The sequence below is a fragment of the Monopterus albus genome, unplaced genomic scaffold (genome assembly GCF_001952655.1).
Source record: "Monopterus albus unplaced genomic scaffold, M_albus_1.0 scaffold315.1, whole genome shotgun sequence".
NCBI classification, from domain to species: Eukaryota; Metazoa; Chordata; class Actinopteri; order Synbranchiformes; family Synbranchidae; genus Monopterus; species Monopterus albus.
Genome location: NW_018128195.1, coordinates 321745 through 347222, shown reverse-complemented (window position 1 = coordinate 347222; position 25478 = coordinate 321745). Strand labels below are relative to the sequence as shown.

General features: G+C 40.7%; 1 protein-coding gene across 4 annotated transcripts in view; it reads left to right on the top strand.

Annotated features, from left to right (window-relative positions):
- lmo3 (LIM domain only 3) overlaps positions 1-19284 on the top strand; it is an 82226-nt gene extending 62942 nt beyond the window's left edge. For all 4 annotated transcript variants that reach the window (XM_020623894.1, XM_020623892.1, XM_020623891.1 and 1 more), the window contains exons 3-4: positions 1587-1712; positions 16755-19284. In XM_020623894.1, the coding sequence (XP_020479550.1) occupies positions 1587-1712; positions 16755-16860 (232 nt within the window). In that variant the 3' untranslated portion in view covers positions 16861-19284. The remainder of the gene's footprint in view (positions 1-1586; positions 1713-16754) is intronic.
- Positions 19285-25478: the final 6194 nt, after the last annotated feature.

Genomic DNA, 25478 nt, shown 5'->3' with positions numbered 1-25478 from the left:
AATATCATGTTTTTAAAAACGTTTCTAAATCACATAGTCAACTTTGGGATGAGAGAACTCATTTTATTTTTTTAATGTGAAAGATTTTTGGCAATGCACATTTTTGAAGGAAAGAGAGCAATACCACAACTCTACCTAAATTTAGATCGCTCAAAGAAAAGACATATTGTTTTTAATTAAGCCAGCAATAACCCATCGAATGGGCCCTTTATGTTTTCACCCAGCTACCAAGAGATATCTTTCATTGTCTGATGGTGTGCTGACATTGCCCTTAATTCTGTAGGTATTCTAGACAGCACAATCTGTCTGCTTCCTTTGCCTCTGGAAAACATATTTTCTGAAGGTTAATAAACAACCCTGCATATCCCAAGCCCTGAGATCATTTATCAGATTGTGATGTCTTACAGACTCTGAGAGTGGCATGCAGTTTAATCATTTTAACAGTGTCTGCTAAAAGTGCCTCAAGAAGCCTGCCTAATAGGTTATTTTGTTATATAATTTTGTTATCTGATATATTTTTTGTCTTTGCTAGCTTGATTTAGACCACTGTGTAGTAACAGTATAGAATCCCTAATGAATACTCACATAAATGTCCCTGTAGCAGGCAAAGAAATAATAGGGTCCTCAGTGGGACAGTAGTGGGACATAGCTGTGTCCCATCTATTTATTATAGCACACGCTGTAGCCCTGCTATTTTTTATTGTGTCTAGCTCCGCTATGTTGAATCTATTTTTGCAACGGATTCAGAAACCTTATTCATCTCAGCAGCTCATGTTAGTGTTTATCACCGTCTTGTTAACAGTTGTCACTTTTGAGTCACCAAGAAGCAGCAGAAGCAGTCATGCTGTACTACTGTCATCCCGTTTAGTGTATTTCCAAAGAAATGCAAAGGTGGGACATAGTGATGAAGGGAATCAAAAATTATTTAAAAAGTTCAAATGTGCTGATCTCATGTCATTCAGTTAACAAATCCTTAAGTCAAAATTAAATAATGAAATAAATGTTCCATCTACTGGCTCATGTTGTTCTGTAAAATGTAGAACTGTGGTGTCCCCAAAACATTTAGAAAAAAAGTTGGCAACGAAAAAGTCACCTCATGTCTTGACCATTTACACTGGTTTTATTTGTTTTATTTATCAATACATATGCTTCCCATCATTGACAAGGAACAGGCTGGTATGACAGCAGTGAGCTTATGACATGTACAGTCAGTGAGAAAATAATTGTACAACTATGAGGAGATCCAATAAAACCAACATAAATAAGTCAAATAAAAATTAAAAGATGAAAATAAAAAGTAATAAGGAAATATAAGGTGTTTTTCTGGCCTTTCATGTGTTTGTCATTTTGAAAGTTACAGTTTAAAGGAATTTTAAGAAACATTTATAACAACCAGAATTTATGGGGGAAAACATTTTTGGTATTACATTTCATATTTATATGGGGTTCAATAAACAACATAGAGGTCTGTAAATTCTGAATCTTTCAGACTTACTGCTGTATACTGAGTTTTGGAGGAATGACATGTATCTTCATTGTGTGTGTTTGTTTGTGTGTGTGGGTGGGTTGGTGGATGCGTGGTTCAGGTTGTTTGGTGTAACAGGAAACTGTGCAGCCTGCAGCAAACTAATTCCAGCCTTCGAGATGGTCATGAGAGCCAAGGAGAATGTCTACCACCTGGACTGCTTCGCATGCCAGCTCTGCAATCAGAGGTGAGTGACTGGACCTCACCCCTGACACTCTCCCTTATGGAAGCAAAACTGCGGCATAGTGAACTTCAAGTGCTGTTCGTAGTTGAAGAAAAATCACATAGAATCACTTTAACTAATGACCAAGTAGACACATGCAGGGCCTTATGGGAACCTGCTGGACCGTGCACAGTGATAATAATCCTGTAGGGCGTCAGCCTAGAACTACACATTTACTTACATACCCATACATATGCTTCCCATTATTTGTCATTACTAGGCCTCTACCAGCATCCTGTACAGAGAGTATGGTCAGAGATTTTAGGATACTGTTTCTTGCCACAGCACCAGAAACAGAGTAGCTTGGAGCCATTGAAATTAGCAAGGGTGGCACAGCAGCATGGTAGTGTTGTTGTTGTGTTCGAACCCGGGTCGACCCAGTTCCTTTCTGTGTGGCGTTTGTATGTTCTCCCTGTGCCGGTATTCTGGCTTCCATAATCCAAAGACATGCAGCTTAGGTTAACTTGTGACTCAAAATTGTTAGTGTGTGTGGTTGTTTATGTGTCAGCCCTGTGACAAAATGCACGGAGCCCATAGTTAGTGGCCATGTGTCGATTTGAAATAGTTTAAGAATATCTAATGATCTGTCTATTTCAATTTACAGTACACACATGAAGGGAGATTCACAGTGACACAACATCAGTTTTGTTCTTTTATTTATTATTTTTATTTTAAATATCAAATGGAAGGGCCTTCATAGCATTCTCCCACTACCTTCCAAGAATTATTAGTCTGCATGTATCTCTAGTCTCATTATGAATAATTGTACAAATGGATATGACAGAGCATACTTTCAATCTCCCACCACAAGCATTTATGGTGATGCAAGTAATTTACTAATGTAGCGGAAATGACTACACTTGTGAAAAATGAATATTAATAGTTAATATTCAAATGCCTCATTAGATTAAGGCACCAGGTGGTTATAGTTAAACTAAACTATTAAACAGTTAGTTAGAGTAATCAAATAAGTCTAAGCCTGAAAGAAGTGAATCCTTTACTAGTCCAGTAAGCCTATTTACTCTAAACAAGAGAGACCCAAAGATGGCATAATGAAGCCAGTAAATAAATATATTTACAATATTTACAAAGAGAAAATGATTGGGGGAATGATTGAGAGAAGTAATGCAAATGGTAAATTTGTGAATGCTCTGATGAATGAATGACCAGCCTGTTGTTGCTGACTTACTGCCAGCAATGCGAACCAAGCTCCTGCTCCAGTCATACAGGGACCGGACGGCCCTGAATAGAGGGCCCCGGACCCCATACTCCCGGAGCACCCCCCACAGGGCACCACGAGGATGGTGGAAAATTGTTATCCATCCATCCATCCAACCATCTTCCTCCGCTTATCCGGAACCAGGTCGTGGGGGCAGCAGTCTAAGCAGAGATGCCCAGACTTCCCTCTCTCTTGACACTTCCTCCAGCTCCTCCAGGAGGATACCAAGGCGTTCTCAGGCCAGCCGAGAGACATAGAACCTCCAGTGTGTCCTGGGTTTTCCCGGGAGCCTCCTCCGGGTGGGACATGCCCGGAACACCTCCCTAGGAAGGCGGCCAGGGGGCATCCAAATCAGATACCCGAGCCACCTCAGCTGGCTCCTCTCGATGTGGAGGAGCAGCGGTTCTACTCTGAACCGGGTGACCGAACACCTCACCTTATCGCTAAGGGAGTGCCCCACCACCCTTGGGAGAAAGCTCATTTAGGCCGCCTGTATCTGGGATCTTGCCCTTTTGGTCATGACCCAAAGCTCATGACCATAGGTGAGACCTGGAACGTAGATCGACCAGTAAGTCGAGAGCTTCCCCTTGCAGCTCAGCTCCTTCTTCACCATGACGGACCGGTACATCGACCGCATTACTGCAGAAGCTGCACCGATCCACCTGTCAATCTCCTGTTCCATCCTTCCCTCACTTGTGAACAAGACCCCAAGATACTTGAACTCCTCCACTTGAGGCAGGAACTCTCCACCAACCTGAAGGGAAAAAGCCACCCTTTTCCAACTGTCCTGGTTTGATGGAGCCAACAGGACAACGTCATCTGCAAAAAGCAGAGACGAGATCCTGTGGTCCCCAAACCGGACTCCCTTCGGCCCCTGGCTGCACCTAGAAATTCTGTCCATAAAAATAAGGAACAGAACCGGTGATAATGGGCAGCCCTGCAACATGCACTGGAAACAAGTCTGACTTACTGCCAGCAATGCGAACCAAGCTCCTGCTCCAGACATACAGGGACCGGACGGCCCTGAATAGAGGGCCCCGGACCCCATACTCCCGGAGCACCCCCCACAGGGCACCACGAGGGACACTGTCAAATGTCTTCTCCAAATCCACAAAACACATGTGGACTGGTTGGACAAACTCCCATGAACCCTCCACCACCCTGAAGAGGGTATAGAGCTGGTCCAGTGTTCCACGGAAGATTGTTATTCTGGTCAGAATTTGAGCTAGATTCTAGATCTAAATTCTGTGGTCTAATCACGACTATAAAGATGGAAAATAGCTATCGATTGCTATAAGTTAGAGACTTTAATTTGGTAACTAATAGCAAATAACTACAGTTTTCATGAGTCAGCCAAGAGTGTGCTTAGCTGTTAGCAGGAGTTAGCCATTGGCTTTGGAGCTTCCACATGACCAGGAGGAGAGTAGCGCTGGTTTGGAGGCTCTTTGGGCCATAGGCGAGCATGATCCAGAGTGCCAAGATGGTCTCAGGCTGAGGATTAGGGAGACATCTGATTTCTTCTTTTGCCTTACATTTACATAGACATAGTGTTCAAGTTGTGGCGCGCGTTTACTTCAAGTCACTTCCTGTCAGTTTTCAAAATAAATGTATTATCAACTTGTGTTGCTAAATAATAACACTTCCTGTGGTGATGTGAGCATGCAATCTACCTAAACATATGAATTTAACACCAAAATATCCATAGGAGGAACAAACCCTGAGGAGGCTTGAAATTTTTTGTTTGCTGTCTGTTTCTGAATGACTCTTTTCTCTTTCTTTGAACCAAACTGATAAGCGGTATTAATTCGTATAGGTGTGTCAGCCAGAGCAGAGACTTCATCTGATTGGCTCAGGAGTCCGCAGGCCCAATCTTCTAAGTGGTCGAGATTCTTGTGCCTATGACAGTGATTTCTGATTGGTTCTTCAGGCACAGTGGAGAAAAGTTCATGCCCAGTCTACAAGTCTGGAACAGAAAATCTTTTGAGAATTAAATTTCTTCCACCATGGCGAAATAATACATAATCTCAAGCAACAAATAGTTTGACAAGAAACATATGTGGATCATTCTGTGGAAAGAAAAGTATGGTTAACTTTGTAAAGACTTTATAGCTTTGAGAATAAATGACAAAAGCAATCAGTTATCAGCACACAATCATTGAAATAAAGAAATCAAAATAACACCATTTCTTATGCAACCCTTTTAGCAGTACTGAAGAGTTAAGATGTCAGGATTAACAAAGTCTCTGATGATAGTTGATTTGTCAAGCATCTGAAATAATAAGCATTTATCATTTCTATTTATAGATTTTGTATAAATGTACGTAAAACATTAATATAATCATTTCTACTGTTATAAGAATTCTAAGGAAGAAGTCTTTGCAGTGACTAGTTATGTATGTCCATCATCAGTTTGACTCAAACATTTCAACCTTCTTATGGCTATTTCACACAACTCTTGGTTAACAAAGTTTCTAAAGACATTTCTTTATCCAAAAGAGTGTGTGTTAGGTCAGTTTATAGCACTTTTCACATCCTCGTGTGGGGATAAGGGAGGTTCCCTTTGCATTCCTGTGTTTTGGTACCATGGAGACTGATCAGATAGTAGAGAACTGAGTATCTTGGACTTGTTTGAATTAATTGAAACTTATTGTCTAAGGTCAAAAGTGTGAGTCCAAGATGTGCATTCTAATGCAGTAAAATCACAAGAGAGGGGTTTTGGGTCTCTGGAGACAGGATCTGGGATCTCCATCTGATAAGGAGAGACAGTCCAGAGAGCAGTTTGCAAGTGTCAGTCTTCAGCTGGTTCTCAATGCCTAAAATAAAATATTCTGGAGTGCATCACAGGATCCATGTTCCCAGCAGTAGTCATGTTACTATTCTGTGAAGGTTTTCTGAGAATGTTCCTTGAGCTAATTAACACACCAGAATGTTATCAAAGATTTTCTGAAGGTTACAAGAAACACAGTCAAACAGAGATCCTTAAGGGAATATCAGGAATTTAGGAGCCAGCTTGGTTCCTCTTTTTTCTCTTATCAGTTTTCCCCCAAACTGGACATTTACCCCCCTATCCCCACCCACCCCAAACTGATTGTGCATGCTAAAGGCAAAGGGTCTGGTTACACACAATTAGCACTTAGTTATTGTCTTGCCACTTCAGCTGATTGCACCAGACAGCCTCTCTTAATGGAAGAAGTCAGCTAATCTTCATCAGCCAGACCCAGGCAGGCCAACTCTGCTCTTCCACATTTAAGTGTGAGCAAATCTTTCTTTTTACATTAGGACAGTTGATGAACTGTTGAATAAAACTGACAATAGTGTTTCACAAACTCTGCTGTGGCTCTGCAGGCCCTGTTTCAGATGCTGAACAGACCTGGCCAAGATTTATGGTGTGGCATAGCCTTAAATTGAAGCTATACCTCACCTCTGAGATGTTTCCAATTTTTTATTTATACTGGTGGAGTTGTTAAGGGATACCTGTAAATGAATATAAATTTTAAAAATCGCTCTGTTTGACTGAGTTTATATCCCACAGGAACAGCATTGCTAGAGTACCTGGAAAAAAAAAATAGCACAGAATTCAACGGGAATTTAACCACCATGAAATCAAACTTTGATGTGCTATATATATATTTATTTATTTATTTGTTTGCAAAGGATACATTCCAGTCAGCCTACTGACAACCTGTTGTTCTGAGAAGAACAGTTCTGAGGTTTTATGCCACAGTAAAATTTTGTTTTTGTAGAAATCTGACATTTCTGATGGAATTCACTGATGTGCATCCTTTTTAAGACTTGAGATTCTGACCAGTTTTAATGCATTTTCAGTGACGACCACAAAATTACTGAAAATATCCAGTCTAAGTGGGTTTCTTAACATGTGTATCCTTCTTGAAAGAATTACCTTTTACAAATGTTCTGAGCAACAGCCTGAGATCTATTGTAAAATCTCCCTTAAGGTTCTCTAAATAGTTTCTCACCGTATTATTGCAGCCAGCCTGGAAATGGGCTTCTGTTCTTTGTCTGGCATACCAATCTGCTACCTTGTTCATTTATACCAGCTCTTTCTCCTCTCATTTCCCAGCCTCAAACAAACATGAAAACCCCCATCAAACCCTTCTCCCCACAGGCCTGATAGAGCAATCTAATCCATCTGGCAAATGGCCCAGAGATTTCTCTGCAGAACATCATCATAGCATGTAAAATCTGATAAAAGAGTTGGAAATCAAGAGGTCAGCAGGATAATAACCCATCAATCCTGCAGGTCAGCCACAGTCCATATCAGCATTTGAACCTTGAATCAGCCCAACATGGACTGTGGCTGCACAGTCAAGTATGAACATACAGCCACTCCAACCATGCTTCCATGCCATGAGTTGATTTGTGGGTACATCCTCTCTATTGTACCCCACAGAACAAAGGCCAGGATGTCAAAGCCACTCATTATTCTGATTTCACCAGGGACTCACAGCACTACTCTAAGTCATTGCCCTGCACAGATATTGTTAAGGGGTCTTCTTTAATAGGCTATGTGGACATGTCAGTACAATCATGACCTGCAACCACTTCAATGTTCTTTGTCATGATCAGCATCTGATTGGCAGCTACCCCTTTCTTGCCACAAAAGGAGCATTGAAAGCTGAAGCTGCTCCAGAATAAGATCAGTTGAACAGGCTCACCAGTTATCTTACAGTTATCTGCTTGAGAGCAAAGCCCCTCCACCCCTGCCCCCACATACTGTGTATGAATTTGAAATGGTATCAAGCTGAGAAGAGTGAATAGCTCCTGTCCCTGGAATATCAATGAAAATATAAGATCATTCATTAGCTCTTATTGCTCATGTGTTCAGGTAGTGTGGCCTTAATGTGTTCAACTGGTCATAAATCTACCATAAATCACCTTCTCTGACCTGTTATTTTCCCTACCAGAGCTTAGAAAAGAAATCACCACTCTGGTCTTAGAGGGATGGGGAGCTGGTGGGGGTAAGGAAGGTGATATGAGACTCCATCCAACTAGCAGTTAGCCACAGATCAGCCCTGGGGGACAGCTAATCGATGGGGCTGTCGTCCAGCCTTATCATCTAGCCAGGGCTGGCCCAGTTTCCCCCATGATGAGTTGAAGGCTATAGTCTAGGGAAGTTGGAGAAAGGTTAGACTAGATGGGTGACAGCACGGGAAGGTCAGTGCTGAAAAGGGAGGAGGCTGCATACTAGAGCTTTGGAACGAGAGACTTACACCAATTTGGGTCAGTACAGCTAAGCTCAACCACCGATGCCTTATATGTCATGGGTTAGGCTTGTTAAACAGGGACCTAACAGGCAATAAGAGACACCGTTGTCACTATGTGTATTATTGGTGTTGAGAGCTGTGCAGCTGGCTAACCAGAGAAGTGAATTCAACTGCATAATACTCCACAACAGGTGGAGAAAAAATATTACTATTTAAATTAAAAGTGACAACTTGTCAATTTTTCTCTGCTCATGGAGATGATAGTGTTTCACAAATTTTCAACATTTTTAAGCCCATAGCTATGTACTATCTGCAGCCACTTCCTGCAAGCCTTGCACTTTACAATTCATAATGGGTCAACTAGTTGTAGTTTAGATTTGAGCTGAGCCCAATTTTAGGGGCTTCCTATTTCAAAGGGAGTTACAATTTATAAAAATCTTGAAATATTATAGCCTTGCCAAACCACTGATTTAGGTATTTGAAAGTGAATATGAAATGTGAGGCATCATTTAAATGGTACACTGGTTTAATGCTTGGTGGCACCAAAAATTGGCACAGCTATGGCGGTTTACTCCTATCTTTAATTAAAGAGCATGATCATTCAATTTGACAGCATAATGCTATCCTGTCCTTACACTCAAATTTACCCTATCACACTTAAAACCCTACCCTCGCACTCAAATATAGTGCTGCTTGCACACACGCTGCTGCTGCATACTTGTGAAACTTCTGCTTTCTGATCTTCTGCTCTCACTCTCAGATTTTTGTGAAATAACTGAAATAACCATGGATGAACTAAGGGAGAACGAAATCATCCATAGCAAATAGAATGCTAGCTATGACGTTTACCAATGAAATGATCATGGCTACATTTTAGATGAACTCACTTTACTTCTTAGCCCTTCCCATGTGGGCAGTTACCAGTTAACTACCAGTCCTCTGAGTATCTGTTGCCCACTGCAACAGCTGCTATAAAACCCCAAAGAAGAAGAAGACTTTGAGTTGCTGCTTGGAGTTGGGTAAGTTAATCTTTCAGTGCTTTAAAAATGAAAGATGTGATTTTTGCCTGTATATTCAGATTAGGTTAACATTAGCTAAGATGGCAACAACCTTGGCTTCATTTTGATATAGGCTATTTGCAGTTATAGTTTAATGTTATAAAGAGTTTATATATATAGTATATACTGTATATAGTCATTGTGAGCACGTTCTGAAGCAGCAAATGAATTCATTGTGAACACAGACACAGTCCTTCTCTTTTCAGCAGAGCTGTGTCTCTCTCTCTCTAGTTTGTTACCAGATGGATTTTGGCAGACCAGTTATTCTTCTGTTTTGTTTTATGGTCGCTGAAGCCTAATTTAAAATTAACATTTGCATGAACAGCTAGCTAGATTACATGTACTTTCTTCCACTCCCTTTTTGCATTTAATATTCAATACAAAATTATGAGGAAGACTTGTATTTTTATTATTACTTTAGTGTTGTATGTACCACTAATGTATCATACTGACTTTAAACTGAGGTGGCTTTCCTAGAGTTATAATAAACTCTTAGAGTATTCTGGTTCAGGATCAAACTCACATTAGTCAAGTGTGTTCACCGTTTTATTATGTATATAAGTTATTTAATTGAATTAGTATGTATTGTGCGCCTTATGACGACTTCCATCACAGTTTTTTTTTCTTTTGTGAATATATGTAATAAAAAGATGTGGAATAAAGTAAAATTAAGATGAACACACAGATGTGCTCAGACATCACAGGCATGAATGGGATCATTTAACAATTTTTTTTTTTAAAGAACTAGGGGTGTTTGATCAGAACACTTAAGTCAGTTAAATATCCACACAGTACAGTTTTTCTCATCTGTCTATTAAGTGTATTACTGAATGGGCTGCTATTTTTATAACATGCTGAAATTCATTATGTTGTGCATTTTACTTGTTCTAGTCATTTAAAAGGTGCAGGCAGTATGTAGACTGCAAGTATAATTATGTATTATCCTACTTTTAGTCTACATTGATACTGTACACCTAAAATAGCAGACAGATACAAGGTCTGAAATTACCTAAAGCTCTTCTGTATTTGCAGATCATGTTACAATAATCTGGCACCTGAAAATGTGTTGTCATCATTCACAATGTACAGTAAAACATTTATTTTTTAAACCTGTTGTAGAAAAGTAACATTCAGCATCACATTATTGTGAACGACATTACAATTTTGATTTAGGAGAAATTACAGAAAGTGCCACGATTTTATTATGTATTATACATTTGAGCTGAATGAAAGCATTTTGTCTCTTACAGCAACTGAAACTGTGGGCCAGATGAGAATCCCACCCTAAGGCACATATTAGCAAAGACACTGGTAACTGAACACCGAACCAAACGCAGTCATACAGAAGAAGATTTGGAAGGGGTCCAAGGTCATTGAGGAGTTAGTGGCCATAGAAAGCTCAAGAACGATGTCTACATCTACCACTAGAGACCATGTTTGAATAGAGACTGTTTTGGTTTACCTGTTTATTTTGTGTTTTTCCTGTGCTGGTATTGTTTTCCCTGTGGTTGCTCTTTTCTTCCTCAGTCATCCTTTTCCATTCTCTCTCTGTACTTGATGGTGACTGTGGCATGAGCTGGACTCCTCGCTCCTGTCCTGGATTGAGCACCAGCAAACACATCTGTTCCTCATCGTGCTGTGTTTCATCTACTGGTTTCATCTCTGTTCTTCACCAGATCATTACATTCACTTCAGTGGTTAAGTCTCAACCAGGCCACTGTTGCATTTTTTTCTTTTGTAGTTACCCAAACGCTTTATACCTAGATCCTTATCTGCTTCTGCTGCCTAACACTGCCTGCTACTGGTAGATAGGTAGGTAGGCACTTTATTGATCCCTCAATGGGGAAATTTCAGTGTTTCAGCAGCAACGGAGAACAAACAACATAACACCATGAGAAACAAACACCACACACATATCTTGATAAACAAATTTCAGTACCTCAAGCAGCAATAGAGAACAGACAGCATAACGCCATGAGAACAAGCACTGCACACACATCCTGATAAATACTGATGTACTTAAATGGAGCCTCTGTTGCTCTACATGTACCTGGCATCTGTGCCACTGCTATTTAATCACCTGCAACTACTTACCTGGCACCATAGCACCTGTGTGCTGACCTGATGTGTGTGCCGCAGCTCTTGGCCCATGCTGGTGTCTCAGCCACTTGCATGTCTCTGGCTGCAAATGCTCACCTGGTATAGCTATCGCTGCCCTCACCCTATGTTGCCAGCATTACTTTCCCACTTGCCACCTCCTCTCCCCCACCTGCCCACTCTCCTTTCCTCTTCATTTCCACCAGCCCACAACACACACCTTCTCCAGATGGTAGCCTCCACCTGTGCATATCCTCCAGAATGCTCTTCCTTATTTTGCTCTGAGTTAACAATAAAACTCTTAAAATTAGTTAATTGTCTGAGTCTGCTTTTGGGCCCTTTTTGGGTGTGGCATAACAGAGATGGGTTCTGAACATGGGGTGCTTGTCATTTATCTTAAACATCTCCTCTTTTGTCTCACTTGTGTCATAATTTCCACTTGCTTTAAAACAAACATACACTGTACTGTACATGCACCTTTGTTATTATTACAGCACGGTAGCTACATCACATTAGCTGGGCAAATAAATTGCAAGGCAAGCTGTTAACACTTGCACACTGAAAAATAAGGGGGTGTTTTGGTTCTATGAAAGACTTAATATTTTCCTTTTAAACATCTCAAAATATTTCATTTAAATAATATAGTTTAATATAGGCCCCAAGAAGTAAAATGATATTTTACATTTTGCAGAACTTGAAAATAAATAAATAAATAAAATCAATACAGATCGCTTTGGTTCCAAAGTGTTCTCTTCTTTCATCTCCCATTAATAATTCCTGGGGACCCACATCTCAGAAGATCTGTGCTGGACCACCAACACCCGCAGCCTGGTTAAGAAGGCTCACCAGCGCCTCTTCTTCCTGAGGACTCTGAAGAAGAACCACCTGTCTTCAGCCATCCTGGTGAACTTCTACTGCTGTGCCATCGAGAGCATCCTGACCAGCTGTATCACAGTCTGGCACGGGAACTGCTCTGTCTACGACCGCAAGGCGCTGCAGCGGGTGGTGAAAACTGCCCAACGCATCACAGGGACTCCACTTCCAGCTACTGAGGGTGTCCACAGGGAATGCTGTCTCCGATGTGATCACAGAATTCTTAAGGACCCGTCTCACCCTGCTATCAAACTGTTTGACCTCCTACCCTCTGGGAGGTGCTTCAGGAGCCTCTGGACCAAAACCAGTAGACTCAGGAACTGCTTCTTCCCCACAGCTGTCTCCTTACTGAACTCTGTCCCCTGTCGACCCCCCACTGCCTTCCTCTGTACCTCTTCACACAGCTCCCCCCTTCTCACCTCTCCTCTCGGGACTAACGCAATACACTTCTGTTACCTGTATCACTGAAGTGATCTGTTAATTTGCACATTCTCTACTCACAGGATACTGCTCTGTATTCATTTGCACACTGTTCATATCCAGATACTCCACATTTATCTTTATCTTTGCACTATTTACATCCATTGAGCTGTTCACTCATGTAACTTATCTTCTTATTCTGCACTCTTTCATTCCATTTCATCCCATTGCACTGGTGTTCCATAAGCTTAATGTACCTGTCCATTACTGTAATTTGAATCCATATTCTGTTGTACATTGTACATTACCCTATATATCTTACTGTAAATATCAATTGTACATATCTATCAGTAAGTTAGTTCTGACTGTTCATACTGTAGATACTGCGCACTCTGCACTGCTGTTATTGCACTTCTGGTTAGATGCTAAACTGCATTTTGTTGCCTTGTACTTTTCATACTCAAGACTCAGATCCTATGGAGGAATCTACATTCAGTATATTTTAACATCTATTCTGCTTTTCCCTGTCTGTTTATACTGTTAGATTTAATTACATACTGAATTATATTATAATTGAAAGCCACTTTTGGCTTTTCCCGTTTAGGAGTAGCCACAGCGAATCGTCACACTGACGGCTCGTATGTTGACATTTGGCATGTGTTTTACGCCGGATGCCCTTCCTGACGCAACCTTGACTTGAACCTGGGCCACAGCAGCGAGAGCGCTGTGCCATAACCACTAAATTACCAGGGATGACTGATTTATATTATAATTAATTGATGTTATAATATTGTTTACTTTTATTAAAACTATAAAACAGTTTGTGGTGTCATCCCTGTGAACAAAATAAATGTGCCAGGACCACAGAACCATTGGCCCATACCCTTCCACCCCAAATACAACACTTCCCGGTGAAGGAGGCTATCTTGAAAGCAGCTAGGAAAATGGAGGCATGTCATAACAGCAGCACCCTATGCTTCTACCCAGACTTTACTTGGTCCAGTGCTTACCCTGCTATTTAAACTGCAATTTTTTTTTAAGGGACTTAACACTGCTGTTGCTAAGTTTATTTTGAAAAATAAAAAAAAACCTTGGGGGGATCAAACTTGGTGGCAGGTCCCGACCCAGTATGTAGCTGTACTACTGGGCCATCCAGATTAAACAAATGGTGAGATGTTTATAAATGATGCAGACTCTTTTTGGGTTACCATAGAATCCTCTGGAATCCATGGGGGTGACTATGGTTCGGTGGGTAAAGCAGCCGTCTCCTAACCAGAGGATTGGAGGTTCAAATCTCAGTGCCTGTAGTCAAAGTGTCCTTAGGCAAGAGACTGAACCCCCAAGTTGCCCCCAGTGGTTAGAGCCATCGGTTGAGTTGGCGCCGCAGATGGCTGCCTCACATCTGTACCAGAAACAAATTCCGTGTGTGTAACATACTTGGCCAAGAAAGGTGATTATCCTTATTATTAACACCCCTTCCATTAATTAACAGCTTCAATAAGATTCAACCCAGAGCCGATAACCCTTTACTACTTAATAGTCTCTTAGCAAAGGAAGATGTTAGAAGACATCTTGGCCTCCAGATCTGGGCTTAAAGAGAGCATCTTAAATCTTACCAACTTATTTTCTTGCAATGTCTTTAAATCTTTTGAGGTACTTAAAAATGTGTTTCATGTACCTAAAAAAGATTTAAAGACATTGCTTCAATTATATCACTATATCTGGTCTGAACTGAGATGGGAAAAGGTTTGAAAGGAGTTTTCTCATACTGAAAAGCATATTCTTCTTCCATTAGCTTTGATGGGCCACGTCTCAGATTTATATGCATTACTCTCATTGGTAACTACCAACCCCTCACTGATGAGGAGTGGTTTTCCATTTGTATCCATGCAGATTCTCAGTCATCCAGGTCATAGTAAGCTAAAAAAAACTTCAACTGGACTAGGTTTTTAGGTCAAAGATGTTTCACCTCTTCATCAGTTCTGCCTGTTTTCTATTTGCGGTAAAGTTTTTCAAAAATCAAATTCTGGCTCTGAGCCAAACCTCAAATTCATACATAAATTATACCTCACCCTAGTACACCTCCACAGTTTACCCTAATGTTTCCCAACAGGGACACTGATGCATACACTTTGGGATTGTCAGAAAATATGTCCTACTGGCATGGTCCAGAAAATACTGGCCAAACAATTCTGTGTTTCTTTTCATATATTTGTTAAATTGTAGATCAGTGTTAGACTTTCCACCTGTCTTTTACTATCTGTTGAGCTTCCTTATACAGTATACTTGGCAAGGAAATGTGTCCTAATTTTTTGGTCATCTCCTCATATACCCTGTGTCAAAAATGTGGTTAACACAGGCAACAAACCTCCTGCCTCTGGAAAAGATAACATATGATCTATAGGGTAAATGTTTAACATTCTGGCAGGTGTGGACACCTTTATGGAACTTTTTGGAATGATCAAGCCAGTTTAAGCTGTTTGTTTAAGGTAGAAACAGGTTTGAGTGGGTTCGGTGGGTTTTGAGTGCTGATGTTTTTAGGTTAAATAGCATTACATTAGATGTTTTAAGCAGAAAATAAGTTTGAAATGATCTCTGCAGTGACAACATAATGATAAAGTGAAAGAAGGTAAACACAAAATCTTGAGAAAATGCTCTTGCACTTATATCGGTGCTAAGCCTTCCATTGGCTTGACAAAAAAGAAAAAAAAATTGTTGCAGACTCCTCTCAGAACTGTAGTCCTAGATTTAAAGCTTTAAATCGTTTAAGAAGATAAAGAAATTCAGGTTAATATATTTGACACATTAAATGAATACATAAATTCACAAGATGACATTAATTAAAATATTTGCAATAATTCTCTAGGATAATGGTGGTTGCATGGGGACACATGAAGCCAGGATCTCACAGGATCCTTCCCATTTTCTCTTACTTATATAAGCATACATTTTGAAGAAAACACAAAAGTTTCTTTTTGTTAGTCAGTATTCAGTTTTAAAAAACAAATTGAATAATGCTGATATTATGTCCAAAGTCTGCCTTTTCTGTCTATGTATGTGGCCTTGGTAGCATGAAAAGTACTTCTTGATAGGATAGTCTTGAGTCTCCTTGGACAAAGGTTCCAAGAAGATTTTGGCAAAACCCACTCCTACTGTAAAATCAGTTTGGAGCTACCCACTATATGTACAGTACTTTTATTTCATTGATCACTAAAATGTTCATATATTTACAAAAGAAAAGCAGCAAGTGTGCAGATTTACATAATGTTTTTTTGAAAATACATGTAATTTCTTCCTCAGAATATTTGGTTTTATTCCTAGAAACACACCATTTTGTGCCAATACCAATGGTGTATATGAATCTTGCTAATTGGTTTTGGATATAACAAGTCATGCTCTCAGTCTGCCCTTTGGCCCTGAATAAATGTTGTGACCAGCTAGAACATGTCATGTATCTGAGCTGCTTCTGCTGTGTGCAGCTCCCAGGATTGAATTCAGCAATCTTAACATCCAGGGAAGTCAAACAGAGGTGAGACTCACTGTCCCCATGTCCTCATGAAAGCTCTCCTTCCCCCTAATAAACACTGTAACTGCTGCTTTACGACCTTGTTCAACCTTAACATTGAGGTAGATAAGCAGCCTGAGGACTATACAGTGAGAGTGAGTACAGACCTTACACGTTCAACATAATCTCCAGTTGGTGCTGTGCTGAAAGGTCAAGTGTAACTGGGTCATCCTGGCTGAAGCACAACAGTGCTGCCATGGTAGGTAGGGGACAGAAAGGAAGCTCATATACATGTAGTCATGTACATGTATATGAGCTCATGTACATTCATACACATCAGGGTCCCCCCCCTTCACTCATATTAGCTCCCACCCCCCAGGCCCTGCATTTCCCCCCTTGCAACTGAGCTGACTGTTTCCTAGAGGAGAACTCCTTGTCTGCAAATGGCAGTGTTACATCTGAAGAGTTTACAATAGTTAAGGTAGAGATTTTGCACTGCAATCAGAGATTTACTGCCTGATAGCCTACAACTCAGTACTAATGATGAGATTCCTGCTTTGATGTTTGTGTAAACCTCCATGCCCCCTTCTGTCTCTTTGTGTGGTGCAGGTTTTGTGTGGGAGATAAGTTTTTCCTGAAGAACAACATGATCCTCTGCCAGACAGACTACGAGGAAGGGCTGATGAAGGAGGGCTATGCTCCCCAGGTCCGCTGACCCTCAGAGGTCAACAGAGGAAGAGGGAGAAGAAGAGGAGTGGGAGAAATGTATTTAACCTTTATTTAACCAGGAAGATCCCATTGAGGTTAACAACCTCTTTTTCAAGGGAGTCTTGAAAGAGAGACAGAGACTGAAGGAGAGTTTGCAATCAATCAACAAAAAGCACTATTGCCTCCTGTCCAGCTCTTTTACCCACATGTACATAACAAGGCAAACCTCCCTGGGAGGGGACACACACTGCTGTACAGAATAGCCATAGCAATGACAGTGTGGCAGGGACAGGCCCTGGGAACCTATAACAAAGTACAAGTATGAAAAAAATAGCTTGTCCATTTCTTTCTTTTTGACTGATGGATGCTGCCTCTTTCCTTCTGGCCAACAAATTGCCTCAGGGCAATTTCTAACCAACAGGTGATCCCAGTTGTTGGACACTGTGTCATTTTATTTGACAAGGACAGACAGTATCCTACTTGACTGCACAGTCCAACAACTTCTACTTGAATCTAAAATACACTGAGGGGGATGTCAATCAATGTAATTTTGCGATAAAGACCTTTATACTGAATGTAAGATGGCAAAAATGAATGACTTGTTGCTGTGTGTGTGTGTGTGTGTGTGTGTGTGTGTGTGTGTGGATCTATCTTCAGGTTGAGGACTTATCTGTGATGCATTCTCACAAGATTATGTTTTGGTCTAGTCCTTAAAATCCCAAATCGATCACAAGAAAAGAGAAGACATGCATCCAAATCCCACAGCTATATTTGGCTACAATACAAACAACCAGAGTTTGTGAAATAAACTTTTCACCAGTGGATGAAATCTTTTCCTTCATAAATAAATAAATAAATAAATTTGAGACCACTATGCCACTAGAAGACCACTGAGCCATTGTACTTTTGACCCATGAAGACTAGTGTCACATAGGTTTACTTTCCTGGTTGTACCATTTCAGAATAGACAAGTAAAATGTGACTGGCTGTTTTGAATGTAAGTGAAAAGACCGGTTGTAGTCAAACTAAGTTTGAAAAAATTAAAACTAGACTAATCAGCATTTGTCTTTATATTAACATTGGAATAAATGACTACTTTTAATGTGAATGGTACCTCTAGTAGTGAAGAAGCCATAGAGAAAAAGAGAAAACTCTCAGCTCTGAGCTTTTTTGTTTCCTGTCTTCTCAGCACCAAACAGCAGTCACACTAGATTAGCCACTAGTTGGTGAAGTACAACCTTATGCAGCTCAAGAGATAGATATTCACTCGCTTTTTAGCAAATGAGTATTAGACATACATTCACCAGGTGAACACAAACACAATTCCAATGAACCTCTCAAATTGTGGTAAGTGTTTGCTAACCCATTAGCCAATATAAGCTGATAGTACAGTATGTCAGATATTATGTTTAACGCTTGTTTCACAGCTGCTGAGTGACCAAAACATGGATTAAGCAGCTTTAAATGTTATGGATCAGATGTAATGCCTGTAGACAAACACATTGCTGTGTGTCCTTCACAGGGTGACAAGTTCAATTTCAGAATCAGAATCAGACCAAGCTTTATTGGCCAGGTGTCTTGAACACATGAGGAATTTGACTCTGGTGCAGTGGCTCTCAGTGTGCATGTACAATGTTCTCCCATAGGGCAACAAGGAAACAAGAATTAAAACTGAAAGAACAAGAAAGGGAAAAGAATGTGCAATCAAGAAGAAGGAATGTGCATTTAAGAAGTATGCCAATATGCCAAATGAATTCTGTCAGAGCCACTTGAGCAGTATTTGGGCAGCCTGGGTTTTGACTTTGACCTCAGGCTCTATTCTTGTGATAGAAGGCTGTTTTTTTTTGTTTGTTTGTTTTCTTTTGTTGTTTTTCACCAGTGACAGTCTTTGTTTTTAAAAACTTTGCTTTTACACTGCTCAAACCGAAATATAGGGAGATTCTCATGGTGGCAGGTTGCTGTAGGAGTGTAGGAATCAGCTGGGGAAGTTACTTGGTTACTTTTTCTATACCATCTATTGCCAAAAATTTGGCATTGTTACACTTACTGATACCTGAATACAATGTAATGATTTGGCTTATGGCGTGAGTGGCCATGTTCACTACAGCTTTGGGTTCAGTTAATTGCACTCTGCAACAGCTCAGTCATCTTAAGACATGGTCATGTCAGTCATGATAGTTACATCCTTTTCTGCTGAAAAGAAAAACCATTGATCCTTCTATATAACTATCAACGTGAGTGTTTGGTGTGCAACAGCACTCAGCACTATTTCTTAGCTAGAAAAATAATTCTCTAATTTATACATTTTGGGTGTACATTGAAGAAATACTGATTTTTGTTTGCTGTTGTGCAATGATTTTTTTGATGTGTCATCCAGCATGAGATGTTTATTTTTAGGACAATGCTTGTAAATACTGTAATTGTAATAATTTTAAGCACAAATGTAATACAATTTTATTGTGTTACAAGAGAGTGTGAAGTCTTTTTTTTCTCCACTTAGTGTATTTACGTACTTTACATATCTTTCATATATATATACTTTACATATCTATGTCACTGTTTACTGAAGCACATGTATGTTAAGTACAGTATCTGCCCGATATAGCGCCTCTTCCCTGTAAACAGCAGAGTATGTTGCAGCCTATGATGTACTGTATGATTGATCTAAAGTTCAATCATTTCCTCAGTTTGTTTTCTCTCCTGATTTTGAAATGCCCATTTTAGTTTTTATCAAATGAAGCAGACCCTTGGTGTCAGGAATCAAATTTCCCATTCAAATGAGATCTTAACACATTTTTCAGACCCTTCTTTTAATAAAAATAGAATAGATTAGAATAGATCGAGAAAAAGGTTGATTTTCTATTTTGGTACGTCACACATGCAACAAGACTTCGTTTGTATTTTTCCATCAGCAGGTTTCAAGAAGGGATGCAAGAAATCCCCTTGTGGGTTATTTCAACTAATAACTCAGATTTGAGTTTTGAATCATCTAGAATATCAAGGTAAAAATTGCTGACTAAAGGTCTGGCTTTAATTGTGATAGACTGAAGACCTGTCGAGGGTGTACCCCGCCTCTCACCCAGTGTCAGCTGGGATAGGCTCCAGCCCCCCGTGACCCTATGCAGGAATAAGCAGTATAGATAATGGATGGATGGATTGCTTTAATTAGGGAGTTGCTTCTAAAATGCCCTGTGAAGTCTATCGACTGTGATGCTGACATAGCATTACAGAGCATAATATTGAGACCAATTAAGCTAATTGAATTTCCTTATCTAGAGACACAAAGAGAGAGAAATTCTTTGATTAGACTCAAGCTGTTGAAGGGTCTTTAATAGATGGAAACACTCAGTAGTAGAGATTACAGCCTAGTCAAATTAAAAGAAAGCGTGGTAACCATAGCGGAAATTCTCACTAATGGCAGATGTGTTATTATGATTCAACTGAACTGGAATAAGAAAGATGTTAACCCCCGAGTCCTGCTGATGATAACTTCTGTGTGCTAAGTGCTAAGTTGTGTTTTTGGCCGCCAGCACCAAGTAAGTGCTTCTCTAACTTTATTAGATTCACTGCACCTGTCAGCTTTTTTGACAATGGATATACTCAAAGAAACAATGGAGCAATGTAAAAACATTTGTCAGGAGCTGCTCAACAGCTGCATTTTGAAGTTTTGCACAAATGATCCTGAACTCAGTAAACAAAAGAATTGACATGCTTATAAACAAAGTGCATGAGCTCAAAGTTAGTTTTAAGCACTCACAAGCTGTTGTTGATGATATAAAAGTGTTAAAAAGAAAGTGTGAATCAGAGTATAAGGAATATCAAACACAACTGTCTGAAGTTAAAGCTACTTCAGTACAAACTGGACTATTTGGGGAATCACAGCTACTTCAGTACAAACTGGACTATTTTTCCTATTTGCAGGAAAAACAATATTGTGATTGAAGGCACTGGATCTGATGAGAACTGGGTCCAAAGTGAGGACAAAGTATGAGAGTTATTTTCATCTAAACTTGAAGTTGGATGCCAGCACTATTGAGACCGAGGACACACACAGGAATGGAAAATTCAGATGTAATCAAAAACCTAGACTGATAACTATACAGCTCCTATTTCAAAGATAAAGACTGATTATGATCCTTGCAAGGGAGAACCTCAAAAATGCTGTCCTAGTGTTTGTGTCCAAGAAAAGATGCAGTAGTTGCAGATGATAATCCTCTCAGTCCCTCAACAAGTCTAAGCCATAGTCCACATCCACGCCACCAGAGTATCAGTCCACTTTCATGCCACCTGGGCCAGTTTCCCTCCATGCCACCAGAGCCATTGTTGCCCTGTTATTTAAAAGTAGCATTATTGATATATATTATGATAGTGACTGCCATTTTAGCAGTGCTTATTTATTCATAAAACATACATAATTTAATTATTGCTTTAACAAACACTGCACATTGCTTTTAGTCTCTCTTTCTGCCTCATACAAACACTTCTTTTATTAGCAGCATTTAGGTCATTTACTTTTTGCAGACATACAGTAGCTTAGGAATCATTATGGGTAGACAGACATGACAAACTGGAAAAGATGTAGGCCTAATGTATCTCAACTAACATAGATCATCAGTGTCCACAGAATACAGCAATGCTTAGTTAAAACTACAGTATACAGTATATCTTCCTCATAGCATACACCAGGCTTTGTATATTTTGTGGCGTAATCATATACAAAACACACATTCACTGCTATGATGAGTGTATGGTTTGAACCCCAGGTGTGGACTCAGGAAACAGGGAAGGAGATACTATAGTAAAAAGTTTATTACATAAATTACAAATTATGCTGGGTGGCAAGAGGTCGAGCAGGCACAGGGGCTGGCAGGAAGTGCAGCAGGCAATGGAGACCAGGTCGGGTGAGGAACCAGGAGGACCGGGGCAAGAAACCAGGAGGACCAGAAGGCTGGGATGTGCAGGAGAGTTGACGGGGACCAACAGGGAACCAGGAGGAGTGCACCGTGTTGAGCATGGGAACAGGAGGACATGAAGACAGGACAGCATGGAGACAAGAACATCAGGAGAATGAGAAAATCAGAGTGTGGGGACATGAGGACAAGGAGGCAAGAATGATCCAGCGAAGAATAGGTGGAAATGCGAGTGTATATACTGTATATGTGGCAGGACCAGGAGGTAATGAGTGGCAAGGTGAGTGGAATAATGGTCGATTGTGGTGATGTGGCAGGATGGCATGGTCAAATCAGGAAGCGTAGTACTAAACCATAACATACACACACAAGCAATATATGCATATATCTTTTTATTTCAATAATGAACAACTATTTTTTCAAATAATCATGATCATAATTATCTAGCAAAAATATAAAATACTGTAGTACAATGTAATAATGTCTATCTTAAGAGGCGCTTTGCATGCCTTAACTACCTGAGAGCGTAACCACAGAAAGCATGCAACATAACCCTTGCCTGTATTGTCCTGCACAACATCGCTACTAAGCGCCATGTCCCTCTCTGTGCTGACAATGATGCACCTGAGCCCCTTGGCAGACCCTAACTGTCAGGTTTGCCCGGCTGCACCTTCCTCTCTTCTCTCTCTTTCTCGCCCTAGTCTGCTCCTTCACACTGATTCTCTTGATTAGACACACCTGTCCTGATTTTCTGACACTATTCAGCTGCGCTTCCTTTGTCCACCTTATTTATACTCGGTTTTACCTTCACTCCCTTGCTAGTTCTTTCTCTGTCGTTAGCCTCCCTTGTATGTATTTGTTGTGCTTTATCTCCTTATTCCACGTATGTTATTTATTCCTAGCGTCTCCTTTTTCTTACCTGGACCTCTCCTCTGGACCTTGGCATCCTCAGCTCCACCAACCACCATCACAGGTCGATGCACAGTCTCCACAGTCACTGAACTATCTGTATCTCCTCAGTCTACCGGATCTCCACCTTGACCAGCCCAGGAGTGACTCCTACCCCCCGCAGCTCGGTCTATCATCACTCCACAGACAATAACCACTCCACCACTGTTGGTCAACACCCGGTGATATTTCCTGCCTTCCATTTTGTATATATGTTATTGCACCTCTGTTAGCACTGTAAATAAATTCACTACTTGCACCGAAGCCAGCCGCCTGGGTCTGTTAATTCTCTGCTCGCTCACAGTGGTGTCGAGCGACCGTAACAGTGGACTGCAGGCACTGAGATTCAAACCTCCAACTCTCCGGTTGGGAGACGACTGCTCTACCCTCTGAACCACAGTCACCCCCAATTTAGGTTGAATATTACTCTTACCAAAATCAAAATGTTTCAGCAAATTTAAAATTATTTACAAATATATTTACACATAAATATTAAAGGCAACCCCTAGTAAACTGGACTGGACTGGAGAGCCAGGGGGCAGATGAATACTGACATGGACCAGGGTGGGTGGAGGAAGGTTTCAGAATGACCCCAACTGGGCAGCCAGGGAGCAGGGGAACCTGAAGACCAGAGAGTTCAGGTGGGTGACTACCAAACAGTGGGCAGACTGGAATAGTCCTGGAGGATGGCCTTGAGTGCAGGCAGGAAGCTGAGGCCTCTAGAAGGATGGCCATGAGATAAGGCAGGAAACTGCCCCCCCGAGGGGCTGGCAGAAGACCCACATGTATGGCAGAATCCCTCTAGGGGACAGGCTGAAGGTCGACGTTTGCAACAGAACCCCTTCATAGGACAGGCGGGTGGCCGAAGGACTTGTCCAAATGTGGCCTGGACAGCAAGCTGGGGTCCAGCTGGAGAGACCGTTGCAGGAACTGAGTGGACAATTGATTGGGAAGCAGGCTTATCATCAGCCAGACAGGCCCACTCTAGCTGGGTAGCTGGCAAGACAGGAGCAACCTCAAAGATAGAAACTGCGGTGGCATTAACCCAGCCAGGAACAGGAACTGAAGCAATGGTGTCACGCTCATCCCACTGGACCACAGAAAATGGGGAGATGGCAGGACAAGGTAGGCATAGATCATGACAAGGAGACAATCCATACACGCTGTTTATCGATGAAAGGTTGACATTAACTGTGTTCCTTTGGACAGCAAAATATAAAACTGTATTACAGTTTATGAGTGAAGACACAATTGCACACATTTAGGAAGAACATACATTTTCATGGTTAGTCTTCATAATGTGGACATTGTTACACTGTAGAGGCTCCTCATGTTTTGGTGTAAAACACAGATGTTTAGCATCATAAGCAGCTGGTCAGCATTACCTGTCCAGAAATAAAAGCCAACATTGCCATAAAACTTAGTGAACTAGAGCTAGTTGCCGTTAGTATACCTTGTAGACAACAGGTAGCATGTTAATAATTTCTCTGCAAACAAACAGTGTGATTCTGTTGACTTCATCAGACCATGATCTTCAGCATGAACTGGGGAGGTTTGCAGTCAGGTGTGAAGTGGCTGGAATGAGAGTCAGCACCTCCAATTCTGAGACCGTGGCTCTGTGCCAGAAAATGGTTGATTGCTTTCTTCAGGTTTGAGAAATAGTTGTTGTACTATGTGAAGGAGTATCTCAAGGTTTTGTTCACAAGCAAGGGTAAAATGAATTGTGATACTGATGGGCTGATGCAGCATCAGCAGTAATACATGCATTGTACCAGACCATTGTGAAGAAGAGGGAGCTCAGTCAGAAGGCAAAGCTTTTAGTTTACCAGTCAGTGTACACGGATCAGGCATAACATTATGACCACTGGCAGATGAAGTTAACAGCACTGACTATCTGTTACAGTGGCACCTGTCAGTGTGTGGGGTATATTAGGCAGCAAGTGAACATTCAGTCTTCAAAGTTGATGTGTTGGAAGCAGGAATAATGGGCAAGTGTAGGGATCTGAGTGACTTTGACAAGGGCCAAGTCATTCTTGTCTACATGTGCTCTTGGTTGCTAATTGGACAATAATGCAGTTCATCAAAAATAATATATTTGTACTGGTCACTATGTAAGGGAAAGGTTCTGTAGAATTGCATGGCGCAGTGCATCGAAATATAATGTTTTCCTAGTTGGCTGTAATAAACAATGAACACAGCTTTGCCAGAGGTACCTTAGAACTTTAATTTTCTTCAAATTGCTAGCCTGTGGTACCACACATTATAAACTTGCTGATGTTTAAATATCCAAATTGCTAGCCTGTGGTACCACACATCATAAACGTCCTATGTAGGTTTTAAAATTAAATAAATGTCACGTTATTCTTTATTATTAAGCTTTATGGTATCTTGTGAAAAAGGCACTGGATAAGTCTTAAGGTATCTTAGCTAATTAGTGACAAGGAGACACATTGATAACTTTTGCTATCTGGACTCACACAAACTGCACTCTATTGATTGTGTAGATGCATCTTAAACACACTTTTCAGCATTACTCTACCCATTCAATTGCTCTTCCACTGAAAAACACATTAGGCAAGTTACCATCACATAGAATCTGCCATTAGCCATCTGCTATCGTCTCTGTGAAGTTAAGATTCAGCATTCACTGGCCTCAGAAATATAAAGCAGCTTAACCTCTAACAGTATTGTTTTAATTGTGAGTGTGTGTGTCGGAGGGATGCTCCCCTCAACTTTACTTATTACTATATTGTCATCATGCACAAAA